The 23,665-nt window shown below is 35.0% G+C and overlaps 3 protein-coding genes across 5 annotated transcripts; 1 reads left to right on the plus strand and 2 right to left on the minus strand.

Annotated features, from left to right (window-relative positions):
- Positions 1–2,343: 2,343 nt before the first annotated feature.
- Positions 2,344–3,742, minus strand: LOC114185657 (glucan endo-1,3-beta-D-glucosidase). Its single transcript, XM_028073519.1, has 4 exons — positions 3,547–3,742; positions 3,274–3,302; positions 2,929–3,163; positions 2,344–2,563 (listed from the first exon to the last, which is right to left on the minus strand). Exons 1-4 carry the CDS (start codon positions 3,596–3,598, stop codon positions 2,538–2,540), a joined length of 342 nt encoding a protein of 113 aa, XP_027929320.1. The 5' UTR covers positions 3,599–3,742; the 3' UTR covers positions 2,344–2,537.
- Positions 3,743–10,834: 7,092 nt separating this feature from the next.
- Positions 10,835–14,676, plus strand: LOC114184003 (fatty-acid-binding protein 3, chloroplastic). 2 transcript variants are annotated; one of them, XM_028071230.1, is made up of 5 exons: positions 10,835–11,214; positions 12,976–13,077; positions 13,418–13,522; positions 13,611–13,825; positions 14,320–14,676. In XM_028071230.1, the coding sequence occupies exons 1-5, from the start codon at positions 10,998–11,000 to the stop codon at positions 14,476–14,478; spliced, it is 798 nt and encodes a 265-aa protein (XP_027927031.1). In that variant the 5' UTR covers positions 10,835–10,997; the 3' UTR covers positions 14,479–14,676. The 2 variants fall into 2 exon arrangements, with proteins under 2 accessions (XP_027927031.1, XP_027927030.1); XM_028071229.1 differs by having other exon boundaries at positions 10,838–11,214; positions 13,367–13,522.
- Positions 14,677–15,312: 636 nt separating this feature from the next.
- Positions 15,313–17,835, minus strand: LOC114184188 (receptor-like serine/threonine-protein kinase At1g78530). 2 transcript variants are annotated; one of them, XM_028071460.1, is made up of 6 exons: positions 17,530–17,831; positions 17,178–17,347; positions 16,752–17,090; positions 16,229–16,483; positions 15,989–16,122; positions 15,313–15,723 (listed from the first exon to the last, which is right to left on the minus strand). In XM_028071460.1, exons 2-6 carry the CDS (start codon positions 17,311–17,313, stop codon positions 15,520–15,522), a joined length of 1,068 nt encoding a protein of 355 aa, XP_027927261.1. In that variant the 5' UTR covers positions 17,314–17,347; positions 17,530–17,831; the 3' UTR covers positions 15,313–15,519. The 2 variants fall into 2 exon arrangements, with proteins under 2 accessions (XP_027927261.1, XP_027927262.1); XM_028071461.1 differs by having other exon boundaries at positions 15,485–15,778; positions 17,530–17,835.
- Positions 17,836–23,665: the final 5,830 nt, after the last annotated feature.

Below are 23,665 nucleotides of genomic sequence, written 5' to 3' on the forward strand. Positions count from 1 at the left end.
AATGATCATCACAGAAGATAATCCCAGTTCATTTGAGGAAACCATTAAGAGCAATAAGTACGGAGATGCAATGGTGAAAGAAATGGAATCAATAGAGAAAAACAAGGTGTGAGAGTTGACTAATTTGTCAATAGAAGTAAAATGGATCTTCAAAACCAAATTTAAGGAGAATGGAGAAATAAACAAGTTCAAAGCTAGACTAGTGGCAAAAAGGTATGTTCAACAATATGGAGTGGAATACACATAGGTATTTGTTTCGGTTGCTAGGCTTTGCTTAATACTTTCTATAATAACAAATATACTTAGAATGTTTTTCAACTATATGTGAAAAGTGTCTTTCTTCACTATAAGCACCCCAACATCCATACCTGCATAAGAGCATAACAATTCTAGACTAAAGAGTGTGAGAAAAAGTTAGAGATTTCCAAAACTATAATATTTTCATAAACCTACTCTATAATAATAAGAACCTTGTTTATGTTTGCTATTGTACACCTTTTATGGTCCTCTCACCTAAGAAACTAACATTTGGCTTGTCCTGTTTATATTATTTTATCAACATTCTTATACAATGGATAGGACATAGACACCAATCAGAGTATGAACAATTCATATGTGAGCTTTTACATTTTAGCAACACTGATACTCTTAATTGAGCCATGCAAAAGATCTCTCCAGCATCAACATTTGCCTTCCTAAACACTACATCATTCATATGCTTCCATAGGCCCCAAATTAAAGTTATCCAAACCTCGCACCAAATCATGTTCCCTTTATGATTAAGTTTCATTAGGTGGAAGTGTTGAAAGTGTTCACTGGTTGCGATGTACATTCATGATCCCTACCCATCTATCATACATGTTCCACACTTTTAACGCCACTTTACACATAAAGAATAAATGACTTATTGTTTCCTCCTTCTCACTATACATAGGACACATGTCATTTCCAAGTATTATTTCCCTACCTTTTAGGTTATCCTTTGTGGCCAAACTTTCTACCACAACTCGTTGGGCACAAACTTGTGCAGACAGGGTAACTTTAACTTGTCACAATTTCTTAAACATATATTCATAATCAGTACTCCAATTACACTCCAAATTCTTATATGCAGATTTCCCCGTATACTTTGTATCTTTTTCATGTGTCTGTACCTAAGTATCCCCTTTTTCCTTGTCTAATGAGATCTTTCCGGTCTCTAACAAAAAAAAGTTATTACTGGTGATTTTTCCATTCAAACCATTCTTTCTTCCAAAATAGTTTTCATTCCCAATTATTATTTTTTCACTTTCTATAGTCAACCACCGGTGTTCCCTATTTTATATTGGAAAATGATCTTTTCACAAAAATATTTTGACAAAGTTGACAAACTTTCCTTAAATAGAATTAAAATATATTATTTTTTTATTTTTTAACTAAAATAAAGTAATAAAATAATATTTTTTTATCCAAATTAGTAGTTTGTTAAAAAGTTTGTAAGAAAAACTTTGTTAACATATCATTTTTCTTTTATATTTGTAGTTGTATACATGGTCAGGATTCGACTCAAATAGCACACGCCGCCCTTTTCCACTTCCTTGGATTTGGACACCACTTTCTTTTTCTTCTTTTTCTTTACTTTCGCGTTAGATGTAATTTTTGTTGCATCAATCTCAAAGTTCTCTTTCTTCAAATCCTTGATTTAGTTAATCTATGTTTATTGAATTTTATTCTTGGTTAAATAGAATATTTTAACTACCAACTCTTGGTAATCTTTTTATATTAAGTTGGTTAAGACTTTTCTTAAGACGAATACGTTTATGGAAAAAATAAATAAAATAATTGTCAACTAATAGATTGGAGAATCTAATTTAAATTGATAAGAAGATGAAAAAGCAAGCTTTAACTAATAATATTAATTGAACAATATCCCTTCTAACATTAATCAAGAAAACTGGAATAATGTTAATTAAGAAATATCCTTTATTAATACCGAAAAAGAAAGTTATTATTGATATTAGTAAAAAATAAGCCTAACTAAGAATAATCAACTAAATAACTACAATTAGAAAAATATTTCTTTTATAAAGAAAATTTTCACTAACAACTTAAAAATAATATTAGTCTATAAAAAATAATGTTATTGTTTCATAAAATTATCTAATTTTAAGTATTCATATTAATTTAATATTTATAATTTTTTATAAAAAAATATTTTATTATAAAATATTTTAAATTAAAATAATGTTAATTACATCAATAAAACAAATAACTTTTATTATGAATTTCAATTTTTGATGAAAAATAATTATTTCGTTTCAAGAAATATAAGGTAAAGATAAAAACATAGACTATTGGACCTGATGAGAAATTAAACCATAATTCTATGATAAGAAAGATAGTATTAATTTCAATTTTTGATTACGTGTTATGCGGCATACATTTTATATTGTGGGTTGACAATGGCAACCTAATACAATTACAAAGTACAAACACCGATTTTTCCTACATTGCTGCAGATAGTATTACTTCAGTTTATATACTCCACTGGTTGCCTTCTATGCGTAAATGCAGTTTCCATAACCTGCAATTTAACATCAATGTAAGTTTATATATTCTAGTCCTATAATAACCCAATAACTTCAACAGATTACTCAGATAAAATTTTAATAAAATTCAGATCAATATAAAGTTTTGACTGCATAAATTATTGAGTTCAACTTTTAATTTTGATTGAAAAACAGAACAAACACATTTCTAGTCTAATAACAAGTCAATACTTGATAAAAGCAGTTAGGAACTTAATACAGGAAATTGAGTAATCTGAGAAATTATAGATCTATCTCGTAAATCTGAGTGATGCAATTTTTATGACATATAATTGAGATAAATTTTTAGTTGTGATTTAAAAGATGCATGTAAATTTTGTTGTGTTGTGGTGTAACATACTTGGATCAGTGAGAGAGACGAGGGCAGAGGCCCTGAAATCACAATTCCAGTGGTTTCTTCCCTTAGATTGGTAATAGAGATTCATGGCTATGGAAGCATGGTTCATGAGATTGTCAGGGTAAAAGCAGGGGCACCCTTTCTGCAGAATCCTGCAATCAACTTGAGAACACGCAAAATTCAGGTTCGACAAAAGGGTAGCCTGATCTGATGAAGGCTTTGCCACACACCAAGTTTTCTGTCATTCCAAAACAATCCATTAATTCCAGCAATAATATATAAAATGCAATTTACAAGTTACAACCCTTTTTCAAATGCATTTCAAAGAACTGATTCCACCTAACTAACCTGCTCATTACCCATTATCAGATTCCCTCCTGCACAAATCAGAAGGAAAACAAGTTATTATAGTGTGTAATTTGTATGCATTTGAATAATGGTAGCTCAATTAGTATCACCAATTTGCATGCATTGATAAAACCCATGATAGATCTGAAAGGCCTTCAAAACCAACCCTTTTCACAACTCCGATACAAACGAAAACAACATACAAAGCAAGGAAGCAACACAAAAAATGAGAGCAATGGTGATAAGAAAAAGTTAATGGCATCTGACACAAACCTGGTGAGAGAGACAGGAACACAAGGAAAAGGAGAAGAGGCACATTTCCCATGGTTGTTACTTGTACAAGTACTCTGAACTGAACAGTGTTGTGAGAGGAGAATGAGGAGGGTGGAGAGAGATGTGAGGGCTAAAGAAGAGTGTGATGTGATTAGAGCGAGAGAAAGGGTGGTGTGGTTTTAAAAGGGAAAAGATGGTGGGTGAAAAACTAAGGTGAGATCATAATAACGGCTACATTAGCAGCAATGGAAGTTAGAAAGACGTTGTGGGGACTGTTATTATGGGAAAAGGGTCACAGTGAAAAGAGTAGTTGCACGTGATGTGATGTGATGTGATGTGAGTTGTGCTTGGTCACTGTTGGCTCCTAGTTTTCTCATGGGATATATAATAATAATACTACACATTATTGCAAGAAAGAACCGTTGTGTGGAAAACAATGACCCCACTTTTTTAACCATTTATGGATTGTGGGGTCACATTCTGCTCCAAGTTCTTAATCCTTCTGACGCTATTATCTATCATTCTTGTTTTTTTCGTAAGTAAAATATTCCCCTGTAATAAAAAAATATTATTAACACTCAATAAATAGATTTATAAGTGCTATAATGTAATAAAATGGAAAAAGAAAAATAAAAAGTAAATATCTAATAATTGTGCATAAAATGAAAATACGTGTATCATTGTTACACTTGTATAAGGTGAGATAGTGTCATCTCTTCTAACGTAGATTATACACTACAACAATAATTATTTTTAGTAGAAGTAGGGTTTTAATTCCTACTAATAACTTTACTAGAATTTTCTTTTCTAGAAGAGTCAGCATAACTAAAAGATTACTGGAGATTTTTAACAATTCTTGATATTAGCACAACTTACTAGAGACTTACAAAACTCCTAGATATAGTTAGGGTTTATAAAACTCTCGATCTGGAGTTTACAAAAGCTCCAGTAATCACTAGAGTTTACAAAATAAATGAAAAACTATGAAAGGAAAATGTTTTAAATTTTGTATTTTAATTTTCCTATAACATTCATAAAAAGATAAAAAACAAAAACAAAATATGCAGTTTTAACCATTCATAAATCCAAAGCATTATAGTTCATGTACTTACATTTATTTCACTTCTCTCTTAGTGCAGTACTAACTCTAGAACAACATCAACTTAGAAAATTAAATATGACTCCTAAAATATTATTACAAACTCTAATTCACCACCTTCAAAACTATAATGCAGGATCTCTTTAACATATGTGCTATAATTGGTGAAAGTGCTCACATTAGCAGTGATTGATGCATCATCGTCTCTCTTCTTGTTCAACTCACTTTCCTCGAACACTATGTAGAAGTGTTGTTGCTACAAATTTAAAATTTGATATTACTTGTTGGCTCAAGTTCATCAATCATTGGAATAATTAGCTTGAGCAAACGATCTTTACACTGTTCTTAGAACCTTGTTGTTGAAGAGAAAATCTAAATAAAATGTTAGCATAGTTTAATTTGATTACATCATGTGCTTACCATAGGCGCTATCATTGGAAGGTTGTTGTTCAGTCTTGTCCCAGTTTTTAACAATGACAACCATGTGACTATGACCCTTTTGGAACTCATTCAAAATATCATACAATGCCATCAATTTTGGAACCCTATTAATCATGTTATTTTAGATATGAATGTATATGAATATAATGTAATGCCATTAATTTCAATGCTTATGTTTTTTGTAACGTCCTGACCAGAAATTTCTTATTTAAAATAAAAAGAAAGAAAATACTAAAATACACATTTATTATAAAGTCCTTTCCCAAAAACGTGGGAAATCTAAATCCAATATCAATGCGCCAATTATAACTAAAAACCGCGGCGTTCAATTATTACAATTATAAATTGTTTATAAATCCATTACAAAATAGTTCATGAGTAAAATCGAGTAAAAACTCCCATAGCTGGTCCCAACTCCAACTTTAGGCATCTACACGCTCACCTGCATGAACATCTGCTCCCATAAAACAAGTTACATGATCATCGCAAAACATACATAGATAGGGTGAACTTAGTTAAAATAAACAATACAACATGACATAATTAAAGCATCTAAAAATTATAACCCGTGTTAGCATTTCACATTCCTCAATTCCTCAACTTCCAACCTTCTGTTAGACTCCTCTTGATTCTACACACTTTGGTGAGTACACTGATCGATCTTTGTTGCACGAGTGTCTACTCGCCCCTTCGACTACAGGCCACCAACTAATAGTCCACACGCGAGAATAAATTGCCACGGCCACAATCCACGACACCAAGTGGAGTTCCCCAAAACGAACCGAAGTCCGTAGTTGTTCCTAGACTACCAAACTCAATCAGGTGCACTGAAGAGGGCAATCATCTGAAACCTCGTCGTACGAGCCATGATCTCCCACACTCCACTGGACCTAAACCACCAAGCTACAACCTCGAGTGGCCACGTGTTACCCCAATACAAGTTACACTCATAACTGGGCCCCCAGCTAAAGCATCGCACCATGACACTTCATCCAAAGCTGTGTAGAAATACTCCTCGCGAACCAACTCTGCACCCAAAACCGCTTGGTGTGCCTCTCACGTCGCTAGGCGGAATTTGGTTCTAGACCGCCTGGCGCACCTCTCACGTCGCCAGGCGCCAAGCTTCTTCCAGGACTTTTGCCACACAATTTCGCCTAGCGGGACCAACCCTGCCTTCCAGGACTACTACACAATCATCATGCTACCAGTTAACCATCCTTTAATTAGTTGAATCAACAACCCATGGTGCCCTAATTACTGCTTTCCAATAAATACAATCCATATCAGTTTTCATAATTCAAGCCGTGCTTTATACTTAGATATAATGTAAACAATCATGACTACATTATTTTACCAATGAATACCTATGATCTCCATTATAGATCAACATTCCAATGAACACATAATTACAGTTCAAAGCATATACTTCAACACATTTTGTCTAATAACCTTTTTTTTTTATTTCATGCATTTGATTCCCTTCAACTCTCCCTTATACGCATTAAAATTTACTGCCTCGCCTGTTTCAAATGAATAAAACCCCCTGCCAACTAACCCAAATCACGCAAAAAATCACCAATGACACCCCAAAGAACACAACTCGCAGAGTCAACTCAAGACATCCTCTACCCTGATGTGTCGCCTGGCGGCAATCTAAGTGCCGCCAGGCGGTGCGTGACAATCTAGGTTCTGCTAGATTTCTCCCGCACCATTTGTGACCCCAAACATCCTAATCACAGTGTAAGACTCGAGAAATTTAAATAATTAAATAGATAATTATTTAATAAATGCGGGTAGTAGGAGCCTCTAAGGCATTTAATGCGGATTGCTATGACGTGGAAAATTACTAGTTTAAGTGGTTGAGAGTACTTTGATTGTGTGACAGAACTTGGGTTCAAGTCCTATGTATGCCAATTGTATGTATTTTAATTTGTGCATTATTTTAATGATATGTTCGAATGTGGTTAATGATAATGTAATCCTAAAATTATAGGAATTATCATGAAACATGAATTGGTTGAATTAGTTGTACATTGGCTTTGCAATTGAGGGGTTGTGTGTACAAACCTTGTTGGGAACGAAACTAAACTTTCTTTTTGCCTAATTTTATTTTGGCATGGATTTGAAGAGTCAGAGTAACCCTAGCTACCAAGGGAGGCAGCCTAGGGGGCTGGGTGACACCAAGTAATGGTTATTGAATAACCATTAAGCCATTTTTTTAATTAAAATTCGTTTTAGTAGATTAAAGGGTAATTAAGGGGGCATTAACCTTGAGAGATAAGAGAGAAGGAGAGGAAATTAACCTAGAAAAGTGTAGAGAGTTTTGCGTGTGAGAGTGGAGAGGTTCAGGTTCGTGGAGAAAGCAAAAAGGAGAAGAAGTGTGGTGTTTTTCTAGAAGAATGTGTAAAAGAAGAGCGAGGATCTCAATTGGAGCAAGCATTCCAGGTAAGTGGAGCTATTTATAATTATTTTGATTCGTGTATGATGAATTGCGTATTGCCATGATCAATAGTATGATAATTCAACCCTTTTCGACGCTGTTTTTTGTAGTTTCTAAGTTCCTGCCTAGAAACCGCCTAGCGGGCACTAGTATGCCGCCAGGCGACACATCTCTTTTTGCACAAAGTTCTTGATTTTGGTATGAACCGTCTGGCGGCAATGAATATCTGCCCGGCGGCGCGACGTTGCTCGCGACTATTTTGGGTTGTTTGGGGTAGGATTCCTTACGACTACTGGCATTTCATGCTTGTATATTATGTAAATGTGTAAATTCTATAAAGGCATGGGATACTTAGCTTTTGTGGACGATCGAGATGTACTATTTTGTTTCTTACTCTTCCATGATATAAGTGAATCACCAAGAAAAATACACCACCCAGTAGTGGATTTTCAATCATTAGGATCACCATTCCAATCCGCATCACAATAGGCATGCAAGTCTAAAGATGACATAGAAGAAAGCAAAAGAGTCTGAAACTGGGTGCCTTGAAGATACTTGAGAATATGAAGAACAACACCCCAATGAATTATTGTTGGAGTTGAAACAAACTGACTAACAACATGGACAACATGTGCGATGTCTGGACGAGTCACAATAAGATAAGCTAGACTTCCAACAATAGTTCAATATAAATTAGAATCAGTCAAAGGAACACCATCTGATGGGGAATATTGTACTCTTGTCTCAAGAGGAGTATCAACAATCTTGTTATCATTAAGCCCAACACGTTACATTAGGTCAACAATATACTTGGACTGAGATAGAAGATAACCTTTGGAAGAAGAAGCAACCTCAATACCCAAAAAGTAACACAATACACCCAAATCTTTCATAGCAAAATAATGGGATAATGCATTTTATAAAGATACAATTATAATAAAATCAACACCAATACACATATAAAGATAGAAAAATACGTTTTTCATTGATTTTCTTGACAAATAATGCAGGCTCATGATGCCTAGCAACAAAATAAGGAGAAACAATTAATGTAGAAAACTTTTGAAACCAAGCACGAGGTGCTTGATTAAGACCATAAAGGGCTTTCTGAATTTTGCAAACTTCAACAGATATTTGAGAGACACCTAGTGGTGGAATCATATAGACTTCCTCGTGTAGATCCTTATTGAAAAAGGCATTCTTCACATCTATTTGAAAAATCTTCCATTGAAAATTGAAGTGACAACAATCAACATATGAACAATAGTCATCTTTGCCACAAGAGCAAAACTTTCCTTGTAATCCATGCCATACTCTTAGGTGTATCCTTTAGCAACAAGTGTAGTTTTATACCCTTCAACTGAGCCATCTGCTGTTGTCTTGATTTTGTATACCTAACGAGATCCAGTAAGACATTTTCCTGGTGGTAATGGAACTAGATCCCATGTATGAGTCTAATGTAGAATAGTAAGTTCCTCAACCATAACATTCTACCAAAGTGGATCACAAACAACCTCTCTATAGGATGATGGCTCATGAAGACAATGAATAGAGACAATAAAAGCAATAAATGAACTAGAATAAGAGGAATAAACAAAATCTAGTAGTTGAGTAGACTTATGATTACGATTGGGTCGAATAGGTGGCAGAGGAACTATAATATCAGAAGATGATTGAGCAGGTGTAGTAGGGGGATTAACATGTACAACTTTTGGTGCAGAGTTCTAAGATGAGTTCTAGTGTTGGTACGGAAGTAGGTGTAGTGTCATCAATATGAAAAAGATCAATTTTAATGACATCAAATGTGGTCAAATAATGTGAGCTAGATGGATTAGAAAAGAATGAAATATGTTCTAAAAAAACAACATGACGTGAGACATACAAGTTTTCACAAACTAGATTAAGACAACGATATCCCTTTTGACCAAGACCATATCCCAAAAAGACACATAAAGAAAACATAGTTGAATTTTCAATAAGCTCAACATGTGGTTTTAAAACAAGACAAAATTATGTGAAGTCGGGATCTGATTCACAACATTTAAAAGTTGACATATAAAGTTGTTGTAAGTTTTCTATAGTTGTTGTATATGAGAATAATGATAATGCGAATGCCCATTTTCATTAGAAACACCGTATGGTAAGAGAATAATGACATATAGATACACCCCTACTTACATTGACAATGATTTTTAATTTAAAAGGAATTTATAGCAAAAATATTTAAAAGTTTAAATTGACACTCTATACAATGAATTATATGGTTAATATTGTGGTAGTTTGAGTTAAACCTCAATTTTATTTTTTGTGGTGATTATATCTATGGCATAATGTGAAATTGCCACGTACATATATGATAGTAGTAATAAATGACACTATAAAATAAAACGTGACATTTTAAATACATTTTTTTTTTAGTAAAGTTTAAGTCTTCAAATCTTGTCCAAGAGGAGCCAAGGAAAGATAAGAAAAACAATTGGTGTATACAATTTTTTGGATTAATGCGGGGTTGTGTTAAATAGGTGTATTTAAATGATAGAATTAAGTGGGACTAATTAAATTGGAGTCATTTGAAGGGTTTATTTTGGTGACAAGTTGTTGTTTTTTTGGTTTTCAAGCAAGGAAGTATCAATCAAGTAACATATCTCTTATTGTTATTACACGACATATTATAATGTTTGCTTTATATATACTAGGATATATGTATGTATTTGTGAAATGGTTGCATGTATATGAAATGAATATATGTGTGTATTTGAGATGTATCATGATCCTTTATAGTCAAATATTAAGTACAATAACCTGTTAAGAAAAATGATGTCCACACCCTCACATGTGTATTCTTTAGAACTCCACTCGAAGGTCTAACTCTAGTAGATCATTCAATATTTTGATGATAACAAACACTCTAAATGTTATATGTTTATATAATCTAAACATTATAATGTGTGCTTTTAATCTTAATTTTAAAGATACATATCTTGTTATTTCTTTTAAATCTTTTTATTTAGATAATTTTGTTGTAAATAATAATTTACAAAAAAATTATTACTATTTTTTTAAAATATTTTACACAAAAACACTTTTCACATAAAATTTATAAGGAATATTTATAAATTTTAAAATTTTATAAAAAATAATTATTCATAAAAAAATTATTCTTTAATTAAAATTTTAAAATAAATTTGAAAAAAAAATGGAAATTTCATCCGTGAATGTTGTTTTATTAAAAAAAAAATGAAAACCAATAAAACCTAACCTATCTGTAAAGGAAAATCACTTCAACAAGATGACGGTTAGATTATGTCGGTAACAAACAAGGGCGGAAAAACCGAGGTGAGAGTAGAGTATTTCTATTCAGTTCAGATTGCTTTGATCTTACTATATACATATATTATTAATCCTTTCAAATATTTTATTACCAAACATCTTTGTTGAATGTACACACACAACACAATCCAACCTTAAAAAATGCTTGGAGCTGTAGCAGCTTCGACAGCACTAAGCTTTTCACCATCCACGCACCCCACAAAAAATTTTGTCCATAAAGGAGTCTCAAATTCAACATTGCCATTCAGCAACCATGGCCACTCTTTCTCACTCTTATCAACCACCCATATGCATTTCTCTTCACACAAGAGCAGTAGAAGACAACCCCTTTTCCTTTCACAAGCTGCTTCATCTTCTGGTTAGATTCTGTGGTCACTCCTACTCAGTTATTTTCAGCTTTATTTTTTGCTTTTTCAATTCTCTTCACCATTCTATTTTTTAATGCCAATTTGTATTGTATGCCATGTTGTGTTGCCTGGTTTGTTTCTTCTACTGCTTCTTGGAATGCACTTGGCACTTTCTTGGAAGATGAACAATGCAGACTAGGGAATAAATAAACTTTAAGGGTTGTGGAGAATATTCCATACCCTGAAAGTTGGATTGATGTTGCTATAAATGTTTAATTTTTAGTCGTGCTGGGTAACTTGTTGAATAGAGAATAATGCTTTTGCATATTCAATTGGAGAGTGACATGGTTACAGTTGAACTTATTGTGATGTTCTGCAGTCTTTTTTTTCTTGCTTCTTTGTACATGTATGTAGAAGGGAAAGAGAGAAAGGAAATGGTAGAGGAGATTCTGGTGTTCTTCTTTATTTTGTTATTCCTATACTTAATCCTTTATGGGCAAGTTTCTGACTTTCTCTGAGATGTAACTTCAATAGCTGCAATAGTTTTTAAACATGGGTGTGGTTTCCTCTTTAATTCATTTTGCACTCTAAACAAGGGATAGGTGTGAGAAGGGGCAAGGCTTTTGCATTTGCTTTTCTGAACTTTACATTCAAAATAATACTGGTACTTGTGGAATCTCTTGTGAGGCAATAATAAGAAATAAACAATTTTTGGACTGGTCGAGCAAGTTAAAAGTCGTGTAAGATAGGCATAAAGTAAGAGATTTCTTCCATGTACGATTCATGGCTATATTTTTTTGGTGAATCTGGAAGCTTTTAAAGATTCTCTAAAACGAACATCTATGTGTGCCTCTCGTTTTATATTGCATCCCTGAGTTTGTTGATCAAAAAACAAGTAGCAAAAGTGGCATGAGTATCTTGCTATTGAACACAAGTTCTTAGCTATTAGGCCCAGGCTTTGAAATAGACACAAACACTTAGTCTCCATTAATGACTTAGAGTCCAAAATACTGTACTAATACTGAATGTGTGCTGTATGTAGGTGTGTGTGTTAGAGAGAAAGAGGGAGAGAGCTCAAATATAATTGAAAATGTATCAACATACCAAAAGTTCTTAATTGATAATTGATACTTATATATATATAGGCATGGCATTTTTGTTTACATCTTTTTGATGATAATGAAAATAGATTAAAAGAATTACCTGTTTGTCAGCTGGCATAAAGGATTCCTCTTTAACTTAGACAAAGAGGGCATAACAGCAACACTAGGCTTCACTATCAGGGTACTTGTCAAATGTTTAAATTTCCATTAGGAGTTTGAACTCTGTTTCCATGGACTGTTGTTACAAAAGACTTCATTTCAAACTATCAAGATCAGTTACAAATTACAATTAATTAAGATGTTGCCTGCCATACTCTTGACTCTGATACCAATTATTGGATCCAACACTTACCACTAGTTCAGAAGCTATAGCTGTTAGTCAAGGCGCAACTCTTTCTAGTTAATAGTGTAACAGTTCAAACTCTACGATTCGATTACGACTCGATCCACTTGGGGACAATTGATGCCACTTGCATCATCGACCTCAATTCTTAAGACTTAACTTATATATCTATGAAACAACTTTACTTAATTTCAACTGGTTTTAGTGTGAAACTTGAAATGGTATCATAGTCTATCGATCATCTTGGTATTTCACCTATTTTGATTGGCTTGCCTATTACTCAACTGATGACTAATTTATTTAACTTTTGAAATTGATCATTGCAGCTGCAAATGCTGAATACGTGGAAGAGCCAGCAACAAATGTGAAATTCCAGACATGTTTGAGTTTTCCGGGTTGCTCAAATTCATTAACTTTGTTTGGAACTGGTTAGTTGTTATAGTACCACATGACTTTGGGAAGAGAAAAGATTAAAATGTTCTTGACGTATGAAAAGATATATATTATAGCAAAAGTCATGTCGTAGTATCATGACTTTTTGAATAGAAAAAGATAAAAATTCTCTGAGCATGTGAGAAAAGATTATATGTCTGTTAATTTTTATTTCAATAATCTTCCATCAGTATTGTGTTGCAAATCTTTATTAAGTTTCAATAATGTATTTACCCTTTTATTTTCAATGTTATAAACTTTGATGGATAACAACACTTATTTCAGGATACAGAGAGAAAGTTTTTGCATTTATTGGTGTTAAGGTCTATGCTGCAGGTTTGTATCTAGATCAATCTATTACCCCTGAATTGAATGCTTGGAAAGGGCTATCAAAAGATGCTATTCAGGGGAATTCTTCCTTGTTCCAGACCATTTTCCAATGTAACAACTTCATATTCATTTATTTGTTTCTGCAATGCTGAGTCATACAGTGAATAAGTTCATAATACATGCCTTTATATGATTGCAGCTTCCTTTGAGAAATCATTGCAAATTATTCTTGTGAGAGATGTTGATGGTAAAACATTTTGGGATGCATTAAATGATGCCATATCTCCAAGAATTCCAGCATCCACATCTGCAGATGAAACTGCTTTGACCACTTTCCGTGGTGTCTTTCTAGATCGCCCTCTTAAGAACGGAACTTTCATACTTCTGACTTGGTTGAACCCCACCAAATTGCTTGTAATCTACTTTCATATTTTTTCTTGTAATATTTTGTTCAAACAAATTATCTATTTTTTTTTGGGTTATTAGTTCCTTAACTTAGACATAGACGTGAAATTGAAATTCGTCCATATCCTAAACTTTCATACGATTTGGTTTCCAAACTTTAAACATGAAGAGATATAGTCTTTTCAACTGAACAACGTTAATTGCTTTTTTAAGTACTAAATAGTGTTTCTTGCTGACATTTGAGTTATTTATATCATTTAATATATTCCAGCTCAAATGTTAACATGAAATATTGTTTAACATGTAAAAAGAAGTTAACATCGTTGGGTTAAAAAGATTATATCCAATTTGAAGATCAAAATATATTAAAGTTTGAAACATAGATAAATTTCAATTTTGAATCGAAGTTTAAGAAGTTTAAGAACTAAAAATATATTTAACTCTTTTTTCTTTATTTACCTTTGCCGTCTAAAATGTTCTAACTAAGTTCATTGATATTTCAGGTTTCTGTCTCCTCAAACGGGTTTCCATCTACTGTAGATGCTACAATTGAATCTGCAAATGTGGCTTCTGCTCTTTTTAATGTATTCCTTGGAGATAGTCCTGTTTCTCCCTCCTTGAAAGTTTCGGTGGCTGAAGGCTTGTCAAAAGTACTCAAATAGAAAAAAATTTGTGTTTATTGAGAGAGTTGCATGGATCTTTCTTTTACTGAAATTGTTCAATCCTCAAGTTATTGCTATAACCCATATTCTACTGATGTCTATGTAAGCATGCTTAGTCTTCTGATGTATACACATGGAAGCTGTTACCTAGTTCTGGTGTTTATGTCTAGTCATTTAAAATAATTTGTTTTTCCATTAGTTTACTCTTTAAATCAATTCTGATTTACTATTTAGGAAACACTTCATTACCACCACTTCATCATACATTTTCTTCTCTGACCAAAACTATATCTTCTACTTATCTTAGTCCTGACACATTCAACTTGGTGGATTGAAATTTATTCATATCATGCCGTAAATTAAAATCATTAGGTCCATGAATAATTACAAAAAATTTGTTGAAGTTCACAGGCACCAGTCAGTGGCTGAGTTTTTCTACTGAAATAGTGTAATTTTTATCAAAATTACCAATATTGACAAATTTTTTTTAAAAAAACATACACAAATAGATAAATCCGTGTTTAGAAAACACGACTTTAAAATATTAAAGTCGTATTTTTTATTAACGACTTCTCTCTTCTTACTTTTATGATTATATATATATATATATATATATATATATAAATATAAAACTGTAAATATGAAAGTTTAATAAGAAAAGTCCTCAATACAAAAGATGACTTTTATATGAAAGTGATAGTTGTAATTTTAGTACACGATTTTATTAATTTTAATAATTTAAAGTCGTGTTTTTCTAACTCGACTTTATTTATTTAAGTATTTTTTTTTTTAAATCTCACTAGATTAGAGATTTTGATAAAAATTTGCACGCTGTAAGAAAAATCCACTGGCTGATTCTATTCATATCATCATAAGGCCACATCAATTTGTTTCCTTTCAAAATTCAATACTTTCCCATACATTTTTCTTTTATGTTCTCCCATTCCCTCTCTCTATTGAGCATGACACTCCCAAGCAACATCTTGTAGTCTAGCTCCACCGATGGTTTTCCAGAAACACGAGATGGCTTTGATATCAAAATCAGGATTCTGTAACAAGTTTATCTTCTTCTGTTTGGTCAAGCATTTTGACAACATCACCCATGGTTGGCCTATTCAAAGGATCTGGTTCAAGACACATCATTGCAATGCTGAACACCTTATTTACCTCTTCCATTGAACAACAACATCGTAAGCTACTATCAAGTACTAACTCCTCCTTCTTCTCTCGAACAACAGCCTTAACCTGTGACAATAATAACATCATCTTCTCCAAATACTCTTCAAATTGAACTTGGTACCTAACATAAGCATTACATCCTTTTTAATATTTAATAGAATATGTTTTATAAGATTCCAGTTTCACAATGGCACACCTAAAAGGTTATTTCCTTGTTTCACAATGATAGAGCTAAAAGTAAATATGGTGCTTGAGTAAAAAATTAAGAACTACATAGGTTGATGAGTATAATATAATCATAGAAGGAAGTATATAAGAATTTTTTTCTTACCCATGTGACAAGCATTGTTCCCTCTTCCATAAATGCTTCATCATTGGGTTTCTTCCCAGTTAAAAGCTCCAGTAAAACAACTCCAAAGCTGTAAACATCCCCTTTCAGTGTTGCTCTTCCTGTGTCAAAATATTCTGCATGCAAACAATAATATAGCTGGTAAAAGAAAAAGAAATAATCAATTTGAAACACAAGTAGTTTGAAATGTAAAAACTGTGTTTGGCTTGCTTCGGTCTATACCAGGTGCCACGTATCCAAAAGTTCCAGCCACAAATGTTGAGACATGAGTTTTATTTGGTTGCATCAAAGTGGCTAATCCAAAATCAGAAACTCGAGCATCCATATTTTCATCCAACAATATGTTACTTGACTTGATGTCTCTGTGGATAATGTGAGGGATGCAATCATGATGAAGATATGATATTCCTCTAGCTGCACCTGCAGCTATTCTATATCTGGTTGCCCAATCCAAAACCTTCTTGTCCCTTGATCTCCCTGCATCACTTTGGACTTTGCAATTAGAAAACTATGCTCAATTATCACAACATTCCAAAATCATAAAACAACACAAGAGACTTGAACCAAACCATTTCGTCCCAGTCTTGAATTTTAACTAAGAATACTGTTAGAGCAAATATGAGAGTAAAAGAGAGTCAATACTAAAAACTATAGTGCATCAAAAATTGTTCATTTCATAATTTCCTTCTATTTGACTTCTACCAAATGAATTAGAATGTAGTGTTAGAATCAAACAAATGCGTACCATGCAAAAAGGAGTCCAAACTTCCATTGGGCATTAGCTCATATATGAGAAGATTGTAGTGTTGTGCAGTGTAATATCCATGAAGAGTCACAATGTTGCGGTGTTTTATGTCTGCCATTGCTTCCAACTCTCTCTCAAAGCCTTTATCTCTTTCTGCAGTTCCACGGTTTAGTCTTTTTACTGCCAAGGCTGTGGATTCATCTAGTTTGAGTCCATAAACCACACCATAACCACCTGACCCTATGATGTCCTTGTTGTTCAGTTTCTGTGTCTTCTTTAAGATCGCATCAGCTGTGAGAGATTTAAGCACTGAAGACCTAAATATTACTATCTTCCCTCCTGTATTATGCAATCACTTCAGATTAGTTTGTCATATTTTTTCTTTGCAAAAACTAAAGCAGAAAACATTCCTTTTTCCATCCGTACCTGTATAACCTTCTTCATGGATCATCTGTTTTCTTCTCCATCTTTTGTAGAGGAGAACTGAAATAACAATCTTGGATATCACAAAAGCGATGAAGCATATGGTTATGGAAAAGGCTATAATCAAGGCCTTCCTCATTTATGCAATAAGCTAGTGATTAAGTTTTAAGAACCTGTGGATGCAGAAAATCAGAATATGCAATTAATGCCAAGGACTAGTTCAGGATTTCTCATTGCTAATTTGCAGAATTTGGAATATGAGGACAAGTTGAAAAGTTGCAGCACAAAATATGCAGAACTATCATGTTTTTCGTAAATGAAACAAATCTCATTTATACAGAGGAGGAAATCTCACAGTAATTCTGGGCTAGTATTTTGTTGAATTCTGATTTCTTTGAAGAATCACTTCAAATCTTCAATTTCCGGTACCATGACTGCTTCTGAGGAATGAACATATCTGCCATCTTCACACACTGAACGAGCCAAAGTTTCGCAGAGTTGTTAACTGTAACAGTTAAGAATGTTCAGAGGAGAGAAACAAGCAAGGAAAGTTCAGAGTTATTTTCTCACTAGCCATATAGACTATAGTACATCCTAGAATGGTGGAGCCTAAAAGGATCACTGAAGATGATGAGGATGGTAAGAGGAAAAATAAAAATTATACAAACACCTTTTTGAAAATAAGGTATATCTGATTATAAAGTTTCACATGAGAAGGCCCACCTAATTTTATCTGTGTCCATCATTATGTTCTCTCTGGTCCAAACAAACTATTGTGAACTCGAAGGTTGTGATGAGATGAGTCATCGCACCTATTTAGCATATTTTTCATGGAAAGCATAGGTAAGAGGATAAAATCTGTAAAAAATGTATGTATTATTGTGTGAGAACACAATCTCAAGGGATTAATTTAGTGGATTAAAGTAGAGTCATTACTTGAACACACAAAATATCACTTAGTAAAAAAAAGCACACGTCACTATATCATTAATATCAACTAATGTTGATTATCACTTTTCTATTTGAGGTGAGGTGAGATAAATTTTAACACTTTTGCAAACCTTTTCTTTTACTATGACACTTTTTCAGCTTTAGGCAAAGGCAAATATTTTTCTTCCCTGATCTTTTCACCTAAGAAAAAGCATTGTGTGAAAACCTTCTTAGACTTTTGTGGCATCAGAAAAGTCAATGCATTTTATGTAGCTGACTGAAAGTTTTTCTAAACCAATGTGAATGGATGTGTTCCATGTTTTTTTGAGAATACAAGAGTGTGTTGAAATAATGAAAAGTAGGCAAGGTGGGTATGCTTCAAAAATGGTAAAAGTGTTTTGCAACATTGAATGATCATGTGAATTCCATGCTGTCACCCTTTTTCTTCACCATTTGTTTTCCATTAAATTTGGAGGGTGGGTGGGAATTCGCTAAGCCAACGAGAAATAAATCATTGGAGAAGGAAGAAAAAGTCACCATTGAAAATTATTGGCTTATAAGCTTCCAAGAATTTCACAATTTAGGACTTTTCTTGCGTGTATCAATCGATAATATGCATAATAAAAGCTTATGTGATTTATAACAGGAAGACTTCTGTGGGTAGCGTGCATAAAATCTCACAGAAAACCCTAAGGTGTTAAGATAATAACAATCTTAAACTTTGAGTGTCAAAATTAAACTTTTAAAATCACTTTCTAAGGTTTAAGACTTTAATGGCGGTTTCTTTCTCCACGTCCATAACTTTCTTCCTGCACCTTTATAATTTCTTTTTTAAACTTTGTTCGGATTATACAATTTAGAAGTTTTTTCTTTCTTTTTTTAAATTGCTTTTGGAATTACAGAATTCAAATTTTGGGATGATATGAAAGTTACTTTTTTAAAAGAAAAACATTTTTAAAATGCACAATCCACACGTCATTTAATTTTCATATTACTCAATTTAAAAATAATTTGACTTCTAAATTGAATAATTAAAAAATTATTTTTAATTTTCAAATTATACGATTTAAAAATTTACCTTTAAGAAAAAAATAACTTTTTGGATGTATAATTCAAAAGTTATTTTTCACTTCAAAAATTTAAATGGGATAATTTAAAAATTAAGAACTAAAAGAAAATTTTATAAAAACGCAAGAACAAAATTATGGAAGTCCAAGCAAAAACTGCCTGTATTGTATCGTAAAATAATTTTATTAATTTGTCATGTAAGGTCTCCTTTTTATTCTGTTTCCTTTTAAGGGCTGCCATACAGCAATGAGTCTAAAGACCGACCCATAAGATAAAAGCCTCTAGTGTTGTCCTAATTCCACACTTCCTTTCACTTTCAGAAACGTAGTCGTCATCTTTTTTCCGTGCGCCAAAAATACGCTCTGCTAGGGTTATGTTCCTGCCGTCTTCAAGCTGGTTCGAAGTTGTTTCCTACTCCGTGTAAGTACTGTGGCTAGCCCATACTCGTCTTTATTGTTCATTTCGTTCTTTTCCAGCTAGAGTTCCGAGTGACCCATATCGTGCTTCTGTCCCTCTATCTTTTCAGCTCCTCCGTTCGTTCCTAGAGCTGCTCTGCTCGTGCGTTCTGTATCGAGGGTGTGTCGGGTCGTTTTGCTAGCGTATTTCTAGGTAAGGGAAGCTAGAACCCTATTGTTCGGTACAAAAATGGTTGTTTTGATGTTATTCCGTGATTTTCGTGCTTATATGTGACTAGGAGTGCATGGTGTGAATTGATTTGTTGCTTGGGTATGAAACTATGCTAATGGCAGAGAGGAACAGTGGCGGAGTCTGATAGACTCACCCAGGCGAACCTGTCTCGCCTAGGCGAGAGTTACAGGGGCTCGCCTAAGTATTTCTTCGCGAAGGGTCGCCCAGGCGACCCACTGTACGTTTTGGGCGAGCGAACGTCTCGCTTAGGCGAGGAGGGTCTAGCCTAAGCGAGAACGCGCACAGGGTTCTCATGCTGGAAGTCGAGCTCTCGCCTAGGCGAAGGGAGCTCGCCTGAGCGAGGGTCCTCCTCGCCTGGGCGAGACCTTTCTGCCTGAGCGAGATGCTGGGCGAGAAATGGGTTGGTCTTGATGTTTCTTGGATTTTAAAAAAGTGAACAACATGCTTATATGAGTTTTATCTTTAAATTTATGAACTGGATGGCCTGTATAAATGGTGTGGTGTATGAGTTGTGAGTTATGAGTTTTGACGTGACGTGAACATGATAATTGTATGCGATGATTCATGAAATTGGAGTGACAAGTTTGGTATGAGTAACAATAAATCTTGATGGATGGTAAACCAGTGGCATGGTTATGTTATGAGGAGAAACACTTTACTCATGGTTGGGAATAGTGAGTTGGTAATGATTCAACGTATGAAAATTGAGGAGTTGGTTGTGGGTGTTGGCATGAAATTTCATGTGTGATGTATGTGAAAATTCTTGGCTGTTTATATAAGTTGGTCTGTGTCAGTGCGTAATTCCTTGGAGTCTCTAGGTGAGACTTTCAGGGTCGCGCTTCAGTGGTCGGGACGTAATTTCAAGGCCCCTATTAGTGGGTGACCATGGTGGTGCCCCATCTGTATAACTAGGTAAGGATTCAAGGTAAGGTTGCATCCTGACGCTCTAAGGGGTCAGTTAGTCTCACCTAAAGCGGACTGACTCCTGTGGTGAGAGTAGTAGGAGGTCTGAAATTCATTAAGGGCTAACCTTGTGGTGAGGGAAATCGATTCATTGTAACACTTGTAACACATAGCCCGGGGGTGAGCAGAGGTATCCACCACAAGTGCGGACATCCACTGAATCCGACCAAGTTATACGTATCCGGATGAGTCAAGTCGAGTCGTAGTGTATTGATTGAAAAGTCTTAACATGCTTGGGTGTTGTATTAATATCGGATGGTGAAAGTATATTTAACTGTATGATATAAATGTTGAGTGGCTCTACCTTACCCTTTTCTTGTTGGTTGCTTTGTATGTCGTGTTTCTATCTTTGCGATGATCATCAATTTATTGATGGGAGCAGATGCGAGGGATGATCGTGGTCATCAGGGAAGAGGCGACTCTGCAGCGTAGTTTTCTTAGAATATCTTGAGGACTACAGCTTATGTTTTTGCCAGTCTTTGCTTATGCTTGTGTTCCCATCAGACTGTTTATGATGCTCTTTTAACTTTGGTGGCACCGCAGTGTGCCTTAGTTGTAAGGTCTCATGTTTAAAACTCCAGAACTGCGTTGTTATATTATAATCATGTGACGCTTTCTTTTAATTACGCTCATTAATTAATTGGGACGCTACATTTATGGTATCAGAGCGGTCATTCCTTAGGTCTGTGGACTTGGATGTCCGCTTAGCTTTCTCTGTGTCTTCTGAGTGTTCTTAGTTAAATTCTTGTCTTTATCGAGCCTAACCAAGTGATTTTCTGTGTGCCAGTGGACTATGGCACCTCCTCGTAGGACTTCGCAACCATCCCAGGGAGACGTACCTGATATCGCTAGAGCCATAGAGGCGATGGTAGCAGCTATTGCGCAGCAGAGTGCCGCAATGATGCAGCAGCATGAGGCATCCATGCAGCGACAGGCGGCGTCGCTTGAGCAGCAACAGGCGGTGATGCAGCAGATGGAGGCTACAAGGGTAGCTGTTGAGGATGCTCATCGGTAGCATATGGAGGCCCTCTGTCAACTAGAGGAGAACAGGGCGGCTGCCCCTGTGTTTGGCCCTGAGCCACGACCACCAGTCAGGGAGTGGAGTCTGGAAGACTTCCTGAAGCACCATCCCATGAAGTTCAACGGGAAGACCAGTCCAGATGCAGCCGATTAGTGGCTGAAGGACCTAGAGAGAATCTTTGATGCGAAGATGTGCCCAACAGATAACAGGTTGGCCTTTGCCGTCTACATGCTGATCGGGGAAGCTGAACACTGGTGGATGAGCATGAAGTCCATCATGGAGGAGAGAGGAGAGCCTCTGACTTGGGAGGCCTTCCAGGGGAAGTTCCTCTCAAAATATTTCCCCGACAGTGTCAGATACGCCAAGGAGGTGGAATTCCTCCAGCTCACACAAGGAGGGAAGTCGGTAGCTGATTATGCTGAGAAGTTCAAGCATCTCAGCCGTTTCTACACCTTGCCACTCGATGAGGAGTGGAGATGCCGCAAGTTTAAGAATGGACTCCGCGGCGACATTCACTTGATTGTGGCACCCTGATGAAGGATTATCTTGTTCCCTTTTAGAGTTATGAATATGGTGAAGTTGTTTAAGAAAGCTTTTTGAAAATTCCCACTGGACATTAAGATAGCATGCTATCTAGATGTGAAGGTTCATTTCTCAAGCTCATGAAAGGAAGAAGAGAGTTGGATTCAAGCTTAAACACACACGGCAATAACAACACTAAAGAGCAAAATGAAAGAAGAAACAATAAAAATGGAAAGCATAGAAGATGAAGAATGGAAGAAGCACGCCACTCATAGGGGGGGATCTAAGCCAACCAAGCCCTAGAGATGAGTGATGGTGCCGCCACTTGCAAGCAAGATAAGGCAAAGGTGAGTTCACTTCTAGGAAGGAGAGCTCACGAAAATTTAAAGGTTGAAACACAATAGTTTAGAAACAAAATGATCAACCCTTTTACAAGACAAGGAGTACCCTTTAAATAGGAGTTCATAGGGGTCCTTTAGCAAATACAAAAACATGAAAAAGGATTAACTAGCAAACCCTAAACCTAATGTGAGAGTGAGTCTTGGCCAAGTGAAGGAAGATGATTGGTGGAGGCATTCCCATGAGGATTCTAGGCCAAAAGAGGAAGGAGACCAAGTGACCTTCTAAGGCATAAACCACAAAGGCAAAAGGAGACAAGGTACATGTCTACTTTTGCTTTTGCTTTATGCTTTTTGCTTTCCTCTCTCTTCCACTTCATCTAAGTGCTCCAATCACCAAGTGCCACCTAGCCATGCTCTACTTTCTCTTAATTACCTACAAAACAAGACAAACAAGGATTAGCATGTTGGTTTAAGTTAATCTAATCTTGGTCAAAGGTCAACTTTAGATCAAAGTCAACAAGTCAACCAAAATAAATCAACTAGAAACCAACTTAGGGAATTCAAACTAAAGTAATGCAAAACAAAGATAAAGGTGATGGAATAGAAGACTCCCCTCTAGACATGCTTCTAGTGATCCTTCTTGATGGAGCTTCTAAGGAGGTGGTCATGCCTTCATCATCCTCCCCTTCTTGGAGAGAATTCGACCACGAATTCTTAAACCCTACATCAAAAGGAGAAAGGTCACAAACATTAAATGAGTTACTTATGTTGTAGCTTGGGGGTAAGTCTAACTCATAAGCATTGTTGTTAATTCTCCTAATGACTTGAAAGGGGCCATCCCCTCTAGGGAGGAGCTTAGACTTCTTTTGAGTAGGGAATCTCTCCTTTCTCAAGTGAAGCCAAACCCAATCTCCCTCTTGGAAGATGACTTCCTTTCTTCCCTTATTACCATCCTCTTGTTGTTTCTTAACTCTCCTCTCAATGGTTTCCTTAACTTG

This window comes from Vigna unguiculata, chromosome 5, assembly GCF_004118075.2.
Source record: "Vigna unguiculata cultivar IT97K-499-35 chromosome 5, ASM411807v1, whole genome shotgun sequence".
In the NCBI taxonomy this organism is placed as follows: domain Eukaryota; kingdom Viridiplantae; phylum Streptophyta; class Magnoliopsida; order Fabales; family Fabaceae; genus Vigna; species Vigna unguiculata.

Excerpts from the sequence above, each read along its gene's own strand:
- LOC114185657 (XM_028073519.1), bottom strand. The coding sequence starts at position 3,598 with ATGGGAAATGTGCCTCTTCTCCTTTTCCTTGTGTTCCTGTCTCTCTCA. Across the intron at positions 3,303-3,546 it reads GTTCCTGTCTCTCTCACCAG|GAGGGAATCTGATAATGGGT; the intron begins GTTTGTGTCAGA and ends TGATTTGTGCAG. Across the intron at positions 2,564-2,928 it reads CGTCTCTCTCACTGATCCAA|GTTATGGAAACTGCATTTAC; the intron begins GTATGTTACACC and ends GTTAAATTGCAG.
- LOC114184003 (XM_028071229.1), top strand. The coding sequence starts at position 10,998 with ATGCTTGGAGCTGTAGCAGCTTCGACAGCACTAAGCTTTTCACCATCC. Across the intron at positions 11,215-12,975 it reads ACAAGCTGCTTCATCTTCTG|CTGCAAATGCTGAATACGTG; the intron begins GTTAGATTCTGT and ends TGATCATTGCAG. Across the intron at positions 13,523-13,610 it reads GTTCCAGACCATTTTCCAAT|CTTCCTTTGAGAAATCATTG; the intron begins GTAACAACTTCA and ends ATATGATTGCAG.
- LOC114184188 (XM_028071460.1), bottom strand. The coding sequence starts at position 17,313 with ATGAGGAAGGCCTTGATTATAGCCTTTTCCATAACCATATGCTTCATC. Across the intron at positions 17,091-17,177 it reads CCATGAAGAAGGTTATACAG|GAGGGAAGATAGTAATATTT; the intron begins GTACGGATGGAA and ends TGCATAATACAG. Across the intron at positions 15,724-15,988 it reads GAACAATGCTTGTCACATGG|GTTAAGGCTGTTGTTCGAGA; the intron begins GTAAGAAAAAAA and ends TTATTGTCACAG.